Source organism: Salmo salar, chromosome ssa16, assembly GCF_905237065.1.
Source record: "Salmo salar chromosome ssa16, Ssal_v3.1, whole genome shotgun sequence".
NCBI classification, from domain to species: Eukaryota; Metazoa; Chordata; class Actinopteri; order Salmoniformes; family Salmonidae; genus Salmo; species Salmo salar.
The window spans coordinates 33,857,942-33,871,862 of NC_059457.1; the positions used below are offsets into that span (position 1 = coordinate 33,857,942).

Below are 13,921 nucleotides of genomic sequence, written 5' to 3' on the forward strand. Positions count from 1 at the left end.
TAAAAAATTATTTCAAACGATTTCTATTACGGCTAGTCAAGGGCACACTCCAACACTCAGACATAATTTACAAATTAAGCATGTGTTTAGTGTGTCTGCCAGATCAGAGGCAATAGGGAAGTTCTCCTGGTAAGTGTGTGAATTGGACCATTTTGTTGTCCTGTTAAACATTCAAAATGTAACGAGTACTTTTGGGGGGCAGGGGAAATGTATGGAGTCGTAAGTACTTTACACCACTGTCTAGGGAGACTGACTTCCAGGAGTGTCCAAATTAAAACTATTAGGGAAAAAACTCAGAATTCTTAATAACTACACTGTAATGTGACAATAACAAAGACACCATATTTGAGAAACGAATCATCATTGTGTGTGTCATCATGCATGTCATGCGGTGACTCCCATATATTCCCCCATAGCCAATAGTAGTTGCACTGGTTGAAGAAGTCAAATTGTAAAGACTGTAGTATTACTGTAAGTAGTAGATAGATCTCGTCTATGAATAAATTGGAGCGCGTTCTTGGGGAGTAGTCAATGAATTTGCGCGTAAAAGGAAGAGGTAAATTCAAATCACCAGTGGGAACACCGCAACCGCAATATAAGTACATTTTTACTCACTTTCCAGGATAATTTTGTTCAGGATATTCGAAGACCATACGCGTGACCGACCATGGTAACGTTGGTAGTGTATATAGATCCCTCTGCCTGTCCCAGGGTTTACCAAACTCGGTGCACGTTTTGGTTTTTGCCCTAGAGCTACACAGCTGATTCAAATAATCAACTCATCATCAAGCAACGTTAGGGAAAAAACCAAAAAGTGCACCCCTTGGGCTCCTGAGGCACGCTGCAATGTTATTGTTTTGTTTCCAATACTCTTGTATTCTTTGTTACATTTTTATTTCACCGTTTTACACGTTTATTACCCTGTCTATTTACAGTTTAGCCTACTCTATCGCCCCGGGGATATTATCTCAAGGACAGTTTCTGCCAGGTGGTTAGTCCATGTACCAAAGGGATTTCAATTGAGATACTATTCTTAGATGGGGAATCCATTGCTGGGAGAAGTTCTTTACTCCTCAATACACAATCTGGGTTCTTTACTTTATATACAACCAACAAAAAGTACAGATTTTGGGCAGAAGAACTAGCAGTATTTTTGGAGTAGTTGTACTTTTTCAGTTAAAATAACCTACTCTATGTTGGGGCATGTTGTAGCCCAACCCCTTCATGCTTTGTTTACATAAGTGTTTTTTTTCCTTCTGTTTTCCCCACATCATCCAAATACAGTTAGCCTAGTATAATACAGACATTGAATGACAGCCCACCTAAACTCTTTAGCCTAAAAGCATATTGTGGAGAAAACAAAGGAACATTTTCTGTTGGGTATTATTGGATAGGCTATCCAAGTTATTCACTGTAGCTTAATGTTCAGCTGAAAAAGTAATAAAAAAAAACGTTCAACTTCTAGTGACCTTTAGTTTTAATGTGATGGATTGTTTTTCAAAGGACACTCTAGGCCAGGGTTCTTTAACTGTCACATTTCACATGCTGCTCTATGCAGTCTAATGAACTATTATATACTAGAAATGACAACACGTGTATGTTCACTGACAGACTTTGAATGTCACCAAAGTATCTATTTCCTGTGAAATGTCACCCACTCTTTCAACATTCCCAGTTTTGTCTTTCTTTACTGCCTGCTGTCCTCCTACTAAAAGTTTCATTGAGAGGAATCCTGTGGTGGTAGAAACCGTGTCATCCTGAATGACAATTAGAGCTGAGTTATGCAGAGCAAAAAATATGTCAAGGTAATTAAGTATCTCTGTTTATTGAGGAAGTGTTACTAAGCCAACTGTGAACATTCCTCCAATATGAGCCTGTGGTCTGTAGTGCTTGAACATTTCAACAGCCTTGAGTTTACCCAACACTTTTATATATTAGCAGTCACAGACACATATTGTTTTGAAAATACTTCTTGGTCAAGTTATTTTACTTGTTAAATATAATTTTGAATTGACAGCCTTCAGCTGACTACACACACACACACACACACACACACACACACACACACACACACACACACACACACACACACACACACACACACACACACACACTCTGTTCATAGAGTGTCTTGCATACCAACCTTCCAGTTTCCACACAGGAAACAATGCCCTGAAGTAACTCCTATGGGTGTGTACAATGTTGAAGTGCCTCACTGGTAATGCACGAAGGACATATTTTATTCAGCACACCCTAAAGAGCTCTTTTTACAGAAGGAGCAGTGTTACATTTCATTGTTTCAATATTCTTCCCCTGGCTGTCTAGGGGGGAAAAGTGAGACTCTGTATTACTGTACTGCTAAAGAGTCATTTTTGAGATTGGGCCAAAGAGAGGGAAAACTGGAAAAAGAAGAATGTTTCCCCCTATGTAAATACTGGCAGTTCTGTATGGACTATATTTAGAATCACTCAATATTTGGCAAAGCTTCTGCAAATATTAAGACCACGTGTTGCATTTTATGTAACAGAGTAGAGGGGAGACTCGTAAGAGAAAGAGCATTATATCAACTTCATGTCTATGTTATCCCTTCCTGAATTTTCCTACCCTCCATGGAAAAAGGCAAGAACTTTAATGTAGTGGTATGGATAGTAGTAATGTTCACATAGGCTAGAATAGAATACGCCAGAGCAATGTATTCAGAAAGTTGGGCCATTGCGGTTTCTGCATTCTGATGCATTTGTATGACACTACAACATTTTATGGCAGCCTTGTTAGCGACCATTAACATTACAATGGGTATATAAAGTCTAGAATGAGCATTATGGTGCATTTACATGACAACATTTTATGGCAGCAGTTGCAGCCCCCCATTAACATTGCAGGGGGAATATTTAAATAATACAATGTAACAGAAGGAATTGGAACAATATTCACAATTCTAAAAGTTGGCCCAACTCTCTAAATGCATGTCTCTGGTAACAGCTCATAGACAGTTCCATAACTATTTGCATTCTCAATGCTCTAGAATATTTTGCATCAATTCTGAATTCCATTAAAGAGAGACAGAGACCATATTTTGTAAGTGTGTGATATCAGTGATATCAGTGATTTATTGCTACTTGTCAAAACAACAGTGTTTTTGGTGCTTGTACAGTTTTATAAGGTGCTTGTTTTAAAAAAATACAAGTAATATGATTATTGTGGCAGATGTTTGTGTATGTATTACATTTTATGTTTAGGTTTCTGCATTTGGACTTGGACTTGTTGGGTTATGGTAGAGCTAAGTTACTAAGAAGAAAACTTTGGGGTCTCTTGCAGGCTTGAAACATTGGCATATTACTGGATGGCTATTTTGGATATCCTTAATTCAGATAGGGGTGTGAGAGAATGGGCGTGGGTAGCAAGGTGACTCATGCTTTACGAATTGTTGTTGCGTTACGGTGATAACTGATAGTTAGTTTTAGTATTTTGCTGTAGTGGGAGATGGTGCATGTGTTGGTATCTTTAGTTTTGTAAGTATGACAGGGTGAGTTCTCTAACAAAGCATGAGAGAGGGAGCAGCAGTTAGAGTTCGTTATTTGTTTTCTATGCTTCCAGTCATGATCAGGAGTGTCTATTTGTCTACTCCACGGTGCTGGGTGTGACTGTGAGACCAGGCTGCTATCTGAGGCCCTAGCTAGAGATGGACATTGAGGTGGGCATCCAGGAGGAGGACATGGAGGGCTCGTGGACCCTGCTGTCGTGGCTGGCCTCCTGTGTGATGGTGTTTGGAGGATCCCTGCCCTACGTGCCTCAGTACCAGGAGATCCAGAGGAGCAGCATCACTGAGGGATTCTCCACCTGCGTCTGTCTGCTTCTGCTCATCGCCAACATCCTACGGATCTTCTTCTGGTGAGTCCAGGGTAGAGAGGGTTCACTGGGGACCGATTACATTGGGTATATGCACAGTGTACACATCCAGTGAAACTGCCAGGTGCTGTGTAGAGAAAACAGTTCAATGTAAACAGAAGAAACCTATAAATTATTGTACAGTATGCTCACATCATGACCTAATGAAACAATTCACTTGTGAGCATACAACAGTGCAGGTTTGTTTTGTTTCCTTGAAACATGGATTGAGAAGTGGTTAGAGGAAGTGAGAAGCATTGTCTGCGCTGACATTGTAATTTGATTAACCACTGTAATGTTGTCTACCTACAGGATAGGGAAGCAGTTTGAACTGACTCTGCTCCTCCAGAGTGTCGTCATGATCATTACCATGCTGGCTATGCTCCATCTCTGCTGCAACATCCAGCACACCAACCGCGTCAGCACCAAACAGCGCCATTTCACAGGTAAGCCAACCAAACCATAAACACATCAGGCAAATAGCCCTATTTCAATTGTATTATAATGCATGTACTTAACTTGACCACTCATCACATTTGAAAAATGAACACACAGTTATAGTACAGTCGTGGCCAAAGTTTTGAGAATGACACAAATATTAATTTTCACAAAGTTTGCTGCTTCAGTGTCTTTAGATATTTTTGTCAGATGTTACTATGGAATATTGAAGTGTAATTACAAGCATTTCATAAGTGTCAAAGGCTTTTATTGACAATTACATGAAGTTGATGCATAGTCAATATTTGCAGTGTTGACCCTTCTTTTTCAAGACCTCTGCAATCTGCCCTGGCATGCTGTCAATTAACTTCTGGGCCACATCCTGACTGATGGCAGGTCTTTCTTGCATAATCAATGCTTGGAGTTTGTCAGAATTTGTGGGGTTTTGTTTGTCACCCGCCTCTTGAGGATTGACCACAAGTTCTCAATGGGATTAAGGTCTGGGGAGTTTCCTGGCCATGGACCCAAAATATCGATGTTTTGTTCCCCGAGCCACTTAGTTATCACTTTTGCCTTATGGCAAGGTGCTCCATCATGCTGGAAAAGGCATTGTTCGTCACCAAACTGTTCCTGGATGGTTGGGAGAAGTTGCTCTCGGATGATGTGTTGGTACCATGCTTTATTCATGTCTGTGTTCTTAGGCAAAATTGTGAGTGAGCCCACTCCCTTGGCTGAGAAGCAACCCCACACATGAATGGACTCAGGATGCTTTACTGTTGGCATGACACAGGACTGATGGTAGCGCTCACCTTGTCTTCTCCGGACAAGCTTTATTCCGGATGCCCCAAACAATTGGAAAGGGGATTCATCAGAGAAAATGACTTTACCCCAGTCCTCAGCAGTCGAATCCCTGTACCTTTTGCAGAATATCAGTCTGTCCCTGATGTTTTTCCTGGAGAGAAGTGGCTTCTTTGCTGCCCTTCTTGACACCAGGCAATCCACCAAATGTCTTTGCCTCACTGTGCGTGCAGATGCACTCACACCTGCCTGCTGCCATTCCTGAGCAAGCTCTGTACTGGTGGTGCCCCAATCCCGCAGCTGAATCAACTTTAAGAGACGGTCCTGTCGCTTGCTGGACTTTCTTGGGCGCCCTGAAGCCTTCTTCACAACAATTGAACCACTCTCCTTGAAGTTCTTGATGATCCAATAAATAGTTGATTTAGGTGCAATCTTACTGGCAGCAATATCCTTGCCTGTGAAGCCCTTTTGTGCAAAGCAATGATGACGGCACGTGTTTCCTTGCAGGTAACCATGGTTGACAGGGGAAGAACAATGATTCCAAGCACCACCCTCCTTTTGAAGCTTCCAGTCTGTTATTTGAACTCAATCAGCATGACAGAGTGATCTCCAGCCTTGTCCTCGTCAACACTCACACCTGTGTTAACGAGAGAATCACTGACATGATGTCAGCTGGTCCTTTTGTTGCAGGGCTGATATGCGGTCCTGAGGTCCTTTGAGTTGAGTGATGATCTTGTGGATGTAATTATGGGGATTGGTGTGTGTGAGAATAACGTGGAAATGGTGTTTGTATAGTGTCACTGGGCTTTCACATAGAAGAGATAATTTCAGCTCTGGGTGTGAGAGTGTGTGTGGCCAGTGACAGGGGGTCTGCTCTATGTGTGTGTGTGTGTGAGAGAGAGAGAGAGAGAGAGAGAGAATTTATGGATAATTGTGTTTTCACAGAACTACAGGTTGATTAAATCTCTTTCATTACATTTACAGAGCCAATCTTAGGTCAGCTTTTTATTAGTCTGACTGGGAACAAAATTAAATCTTGTAATATTACGATATTTCAAAGAGTGTGTTGTGTGTTATTAGATCCCTAACTCCTCGGCCCTAATAATGTATCTGTCATGTTGATTGATTAGTGAATAGATGCTAAGTTATTCATGCTGTAGATATCGGTGAGTTATTGTGGGTTTGTGTGTATATATGTATGTGTGTATGTGTGCTATGTACCCATGCACGAGTCTGAGATTGTGTTATACTGTAGATAATCCTTGTTTGGGCATTGGATATGTGTGAGAGAGACTGTGGTATTGTTGTCTGCTGAGACACTGGGTTCCAGACTGATTCTGTTTTCCCCTGTTGGGAGCTGGAGAGTCCTCAGTCCATCTTTACTCACATCGATTGTCAGTACTGTATGATAGGAGCTCAGCAACCAAACCATTAGAGAACTCTGAACTGTTTTGAGTGCCCTTAATCACCCTGCCACAGACACTACAGGACAACAGATCATCACTCCAGGCCTTTTATTTCCGCTGAAGGGCAGGTCAGCTGTCTGATTTCAGAGGGGATGGAGGGGTGTGATGGTCCAGGCTCAGAATAGACCTAACTTCCTCCCCAATCATTACTTTACTGTACTTACCTCAGGAACATCCTGCTCTATGACAGCCAGCACAGCAGCACCTGTCCCCATCTAACCCTACCACATACTTACACAACACAACTACACACACATGCACACACAGCAGTAAACTTTCACAACCACACACACATGCACAAACAACAATAAATGCTCACAACCACACACCCATGCACAAACAACAATAAACGTTCACAACCACACATACATGCACAAACAATAATAAACATTCACAACCATAAACACACATGCCGACAAGTACCAGCTTTCGGATAACATTTAGCTTCCTTTATTAGAGATTGTCTGAGGTCAGTAAGTAGTATATGGGGGGGATTAAAATACATAGATATGCTATTGTGACCTTTTACCAACTTAGTTTTTTCATGCTGCATGCTGCATAGAGCACAGAAGATGCATAGAGGGTGTTTCAGGAATGACAAACTAGGAAGTGTGAGGCTCACTGTTCTAATGGAGGGGGGAATAGATGGAATGAAATTAGCATTTCTCCTCGCCCTAAAGAAAGGTTGATGTGGTCTATTGTCATTGAAAGTCAACATCATGTCTAGAGTGGCAAAAGGTGATTCACATTCTCTCCACAGTTTACCTCAGAAAGCTCATGGGCCTCAATGTTTCCAGTTATAAATCAGACTTCTTAAAACTGTGCACACGTGAACGAGCATTATAACTTTGCCTGAAAAACACCCATCATTCACCTTTTATAGTGACAATAACACCCTTATTTGCTGTATACATTGGAAGTATTGGAATTAGGCCAAGACAGTATCAAAAGGAAATAGCAATGCTTGGCAAACTTGATCAGATGTCTTTGGAGGTGTTGGCAGAATGTTTCCTTTTGCAGTGACATTTGCTGTATCTGACAGTTTCGGAAAGACCAAAATACCTAGATCAAAATATTTGAAATAGTTTATCTAATTATTACTGTTTAATGGGTCCAATTAAATGAGAGACGGGACAAATGGTAGCCGATACTAACTTGTTGTCGGCCTGTAGGCTATTTTGCGACACAAGCAGCCTATGAAACTATCACAGTCAGAAAAGGTGAGAGATTTATTCTGCAATGATCATGGAAATGAAATAAATAGTATGAAATATATGCGTATTTCTATTTTAGAATGCAAAGATAAGAAACATTTATTTTCTCGCTCTTATCACTAATGGCAAATGTTTGCATATTGTTATTATATTTACACTATCGGTGAAATGTCTTGATGACAGCTTTGCACACTCTTGGCATTCTCTCAACCAGCTTCACCTGGAATGATTTTCCAAAAGTCTTGAAGGAGTTCCCACATATGCTGAGCACTTGTTGGCTGCTTTTCCTTCACTCTGCGGTCCGACTCATCCCAAACCATCTCAAGTTGGTTGAGATCTGGAGATTGTGGAGGCCAGGTCATTTGATGCAGCACTCCATCACTCTCCTTCATGGTAAAATAGCCCTTACACAGCCTGGAGGTGTGTTGGGTCATTGTCCTGTTGAAAAACAAGTCCCACTAAGCCCAAACCAGATGGGAAGGCGTATCGCTGCAGAATGCTGTGGTAGCCGTGCTGGTTAAGTGTGCCTTGAATTCTAAATAAATCACAGTCAGTGTCACCAGCAAAGCACCATAACACATCCTCCATGCTTTAAGGTGGGAAAAACACATGTGGAGATCATCCGTTCACCCACACCGCTTGTCACAAAGACACGGCTGTAAGGAACAAAAATCTCCAATTTGGACTCCAGACCAAAGGACACATTTCCACCGGTCTAATGTCCATTGCTTGTGTTTCTTGGCACAAGCAAGCCTTTTCTTCTTATTGGTGTCCTTTAGTAGTGGTTTCTTTGCAGCAATTCGACTATGAAAGCCTGAATCACACAGTCTCCTCTGAACAGTTGATGTTGAGATGTGTCTGTTACTTGAACTCCTTGAAACATTTATTAGGGCTGCAAATTCTGAGGCTGGAAACTCTAATGAACTTATCCTCTGCAGCAAACTAACTCTGGGTCTTCCTTTCCTGTGGCGGTCCTCATGAGAGACAGTTTGATCATAGCGCTTGATGTTTTTTGCAACTGCACTTGAAGAAACTTTCAAAGTTCTTGACATTTTCTGTATTGACTGACCTTCATGTCATAAAGTAATGATGGACTGTCATTTCTCTTTGCTTATTTTAGCTGTTCTTGGCATAATATGGACTTGGTCTTTTACCAAATAGGGCTATCTTCTGAATACCCCCCTACCTTGTCACAACACAACTGATTGGCTCAAACACATTAAGAAGGTAAGAAATTCCCCAAATTAACTTTTAAGAAGGCACACCTGTTAATTCAAATGCATTCCAGGTGACTACCTCATGAAGCTGGTTGAGAGAATGCCAAGAGTATGCAAAGCTGTCATCAAGGTAAAGGATGGCTATTTGAAGAATCTGTAGTCAATGAACAGCATTCTCACATAGGTGTTCCTTTTGTCCAGGTGGGAGAAGGCAGTGTGGAATGCGATCGAGATTGCGTCATCTGTGGATCTGTTGGGGCGGTATGCGAATTAGAGTGGTTCTAGGATGTCCTGGAGGATGCTGTTGCTGTGAGCTATGACCAGCCTTTCAAAGCACTTCGTGGCTACCGATGTGAGTGCTACGGGGAGGTAATAATTTAGTCAGGTTACCTTTGCTTTCTTGGGCATAGGGACTATGGTGGTCTGCTTGAAACATGTAGGTATTACAGACTCGGTCAGGGAGAGGTTGAAAATGTCAGTGAAGACACTTACCAGTTGGTCCGCACATGCTTTGAGTACACGTCCTGGTAATCCGTCTGGCCCCGCGGCTTTGTGAATGCTGACCTGTTTAAAGGTCTTACTCACATTGGCTACCGAGAGCGTTATCACACAGTCATCCGAAACAGCTGGTGCTCTCATGCATGCTCCAGTGTTGCTTGCCTCGAAGCGAGCATAAAAAGCATTTAGCTCGTCTGGTAGGCTCGTGTCACTGGGCAGCTCACGACTGGGTTTCCCTTTGTAGACTGTAATAGTTTTCAAGCCCTGCCACATTCGTCGAGCGTCAGAGCCTGCTGTAATAGGATTCAATCTTAATCCTCTATTGACGCTTTGCTTATTTGATGGTTCGTCTGAGGGCATACCGCAATTTCTTATAAGCGTCCGGATTAGTGTCCCGCTCCTTGAAAGTGGCAGCTCTAGCCTTTAGCTCGTTGTGGATGTTGCCTGTAATCCATGGCTTCTGGTTGGGATATGTGGGGACGACGTTGTCGATGCACTTATTGATGAAGGTGGTATACTCCTGAGGTGGTATACTCCTCAATGCCATTGGATGAATCCTGGAACATATTCCAGTCTGTGCTAGCAAAACAGTCCTGTAGCATAGCATCCGCGTCATCTGACCACTTCCGTATTAAGCGAGTCACTGGTACTTCCTGCTTTAGTTTTTGCTTGTAAGCAGGAATCAGGAGGATATAATTATGGTCAGATTTGCCAAATGGATGGCAGGGGAGAGCTTTGTATGCATCTCTGTGTGTGGATTAAAGGTGGTCTAGAATTTTTTTCCCCTCTCGTTGCACATGTGACATGCTGGTAAAAATATGGTAAAACTGATTTAAGTTTGCCTGCATTAAAGTCCTCGGCCACTAGAAGCGCCGCTTCTGGATGAGCATTTTCTTGTTTGCTTATGGCCTTATAGAGTTGGTTGAGTGTGGTCTTAGTGCCAGCATCGGTCTGTGGTGGTAAATAGATGGCTACGAATAATATGGATGAGAACTCTCTTGGTAGATAGTGTGGTCTACAGATTATCATAAAGTACTCTACCTCAGGCGAGCAATACCTTGAGACCTCTTTAATATTAGACATCGCACACCAGCTGTTATTGACAAATAGACACACACCCCCACCCCTCGTCTTAGCTTCTCTGTTCTGCCGGTGCATGGTAAATCGCGCCAGCTCTATATTATCAGTGTCGCCGTTCAGCCACGACTCTGTAAAACATAAGATATTACAGTTTTTAATGTCCCGTTTGTAGCATAATCTTAATCGAACGTCATCAATTTTATTTTCCAATGATTGCACGTTAGACAGTAGGACGGATTGCAGTGGGAGTTTACTCGCTCGCCTACGGATTCTCAGAAGGCAGCCCAAACTGCGCCCCCTTTTCCTCCGCCTTTTCTTCACGCAAATGACGGGGATTTGAGCCTGTTCCCGGGAAAGCAGTATATCCTACTCGTTACTCGTTAAAGGAAAAATCTTCTTCCAGTTCGCGGTGAGTAGTCGCTTTTCTGATGTGCAGAAGTTATTTTTGGTCGTAATAGACGGTAGCAGCAACATTATGTACAAAATAAGTTACAAATAAAACAAACAAACTAACAAAATTGCACTGTTGGTTAGGACCATCTTACATGATTCCATATGTGTTATTTCATAGTTTTGATGTCTTCACTATTATTCTTAAGTTAGGAAATAGTAAAAATAAATAAAAACCCTTGAATGAGTAGGTGTTCTAAAACGTTTGACCGGTAGTGTAGCTAGGCTACCTGTTATTGTGTTATAAATAAGAGTGTCATATATTCCCCATTTTCACAAGGCTACTACTTTTGTCTTTCTGCAATGCAATACTTCAACCTCTAGAAGCTGTGCTTGTTGGATGATAAGCACATTCTCACGTCAAGTTTTTATAAAGGTCAACTGTTCCGTGAAAACTGGTGCACGCATAATTTGGCGCATCTTTTGTGCGTACACAACGTTTGTAAATGAGGCCCCAGGTATGTTCCTCGGGTGAAGACCTTGTGGCTTAGAGTTCCTTTACAGCTTAGCAGAGGTTGGATACTGTATTGCTCTATACTGCTGTTAAAGCCAGTGTTGGCTTTGGCTGAGCTACAGTGACAACTCTTTTGAACAATGTGTTGTATGTTAACCTCACCCATCCTAAGCTTTTTATTTGCTAAATTGTTAGTGGATAAGTTGTGTCTCTGTCCTGGTGTAGCATTAAATAAGAGCCTCCCTTCCAACCTCAAGAATAGAGAAATCAATGAGCACCAATGATGATGCCTTGTATCTGCTTTAGTAGTTCAACAGCACATATCACACCTCATTACAAATACTTCTGCAACACTCAAATGTGAGTGAAGGTCATGTATAATTGTTTAATAATTGAGTCTCACGTATAGTATGTTGTTCTAATGAAACAACAGAGCCCTCTACTGGTCATAACTGGACCCTGTCTGTTCATATCTCTTTATCATACAATACCTGTGTTGAAAGTGAAGGGAATGGACTGATGTGTTGTTGACCCAGAGGTAGACTTCCTTGTGTAGTGATGTGACAGTGTACAGAGAGTACCTATGCCAGGTGCCTTAGTAGAGTGGTCTGTGTGTGTTTTTTTGGGTGGGTTTCATTGTGCTGAGTCAGTGTAGGGTCTCTACTGCAGTGTGGGATGTGACTGCCAGTCTGTCTGCCACTCAGGTGGCGTTATCTGCAGCGTGCAGCATTGCAGCGAGGCGAATCAGGTGTGACCGCTCTCAGCACAGACAGAGTTTATTACTCCCCCGCATTTACATATAGAGGTGTACACTTTAATTGAAGCCTAGATAACAGACATCTAATTAACAAGTCAAATGAAGCTAGGCAGGTGTATATGAGTGAGTAGAGTACAGTTTGTAACATAAGCAACATTTACACATTAGCCAACACTTCAGTTTTCCTTCAGAGTTAGTTTTGTGATATGTTTTGTGTTTGTCGTTGTCTCTGATTTTGTGCTTGTTTTAGAATCATTCCCATGGGAAAGTTTGCATAAGCTCTGTCTCTGGTTAAGTGTTGGCCCTCTTAAACAAGAAGAGTGCTCAGTCCTTTTCTAGGAAAGGTTGAGTCAGACTACTGACAGTGGCTACTCCCACGGGGTCATATGAATTATTAAAATTCCAAGAAATACAGCAGATACCCAGCAGACTGACCTGTGAGTTAGAGAGTGGAAAAAGTGTGCCTGTGTCTGCTTTGTTTGTATTATATTGTATGAATTTGCGGGGATGTTTTTAATGGACATTTTTGTGGCACCCTTAAAAATGTCAAATTGACATTGTGCAGAGTAGAATTCCAAATCATGGTGGCTCCTGTCCCCACTACACATTGACAGTTGCTGCACTATGGGCCTGTCTGAATACCATTGGTTATTTATAGATAGATTTATATATTCATGAGTTCATCTTTGACCTAAGTGCTCTGGTTCTGTCCATCTTCCCCCCTGGTCACATCAGTGTAAGATGAGAAAAGATGACCTATTCCACCAACACCATTGATCACTAGTTCTCTCATCACTCCAACAGTAGTGTCAATCCAGAGCAGACAGACAGAGTGTCTATATGTGTTGTGCTTTCTACCAGACTATTGATAGGCAAGGCTAGAGATCATCTCCCTGTTAACAACAGTATATCTCAATCCCCTCTTAGCAGCCATGTTTGTCTTTCCACCACTGTCCCATTAATTTCCCCCTGCCTTCCCTCTTGTCTCCAGTCTTTTGTCTCCCCCCTCCGTCATTCCCGCTCTCTCCCTCCTGCGAGTGAGAGGATGACAAGTGAATGGTGTGGCAGACAGACGGTTGCTGATGATGGCTCCCGAAAGGCATATTCCTCTACCATCTGAAACAGTGAACGAGGCAAAGCATGGCTGACATTAGTTTACCCAGGGTCAGTGTTGAGCCAAACTTCACGGTCTATCAAAGAATATAGAATATAATGTGGTGTTCAGAGGCCAAGACTGCCAAACCACAGGTTCTGATCGGTTCTTGAAGTATTTTCTAGTGTTTCCCTGGTCTGTTCTGATCCTAGTGTATGTCTACAGGCTGAACCCTCACCTCTCTGGCTGCCTCATTAAAATAACCTCATCACACATCACACACAGGGAGCCCCTGGACACCTGCCGAGACCTATCCTGCAGCACCACGCTGCTCTCTCCTCCTCTCCACTCCCCTGCTCTCCACTCCTCTCTCCTCCACTTCTCTCCGCTGCTCTCCTATCCCTTCCGCTCTCTTCCTCCTCTTCTCCCCTCCCCACCTCTCACTCCCATTTTCCACAGATCCGAGACTGGCAATAGACATCTCCAACTTGAAGACAGAGAGAGATGCACACACACACGCACACGCACACACACACACACACACACACACACACACACACACACACAC

General features: G+C 42.4%; 1 protein-coding gene across 4 annotated transcripts in view; it reads left to right on the top strand.

Annotated features, from left to right (window-relative positions):
• The first annotated feature begins 399 nt into the window (after positions 1-399).
• LOC106573699 (solute carrier family 66 member 2) overlaps positions 400-13,921 on the top strand; it is a 93,118-nt gene continuing 79,596 nt past the window's right edge. For 2 of the 4 annotated variants that reach the window (XM_014148985.2, XM_014148989.2), the window contains exons 1-3: positions 412-556; positions 3,598-3,891; positions 4,201-4,334. In XM_014148985.2, the coding sequence (XP_014004460.1) occupies positions 3,683-3,891; positions 4,201-4,334 (343 nt within the window). In that variant the 5' untranslated portion in view covers positions 412-556; positions 3,598-3,682. Of the gene's footprint in view, positions 671-3,597; positions 3,892-4,200; positions 4,335-13,921 lie in introns of all 4 variants that reach the window. The other 2 variants (XM_014148987.2, XM_014148986.2) reach the window with 2 other exon arrangements.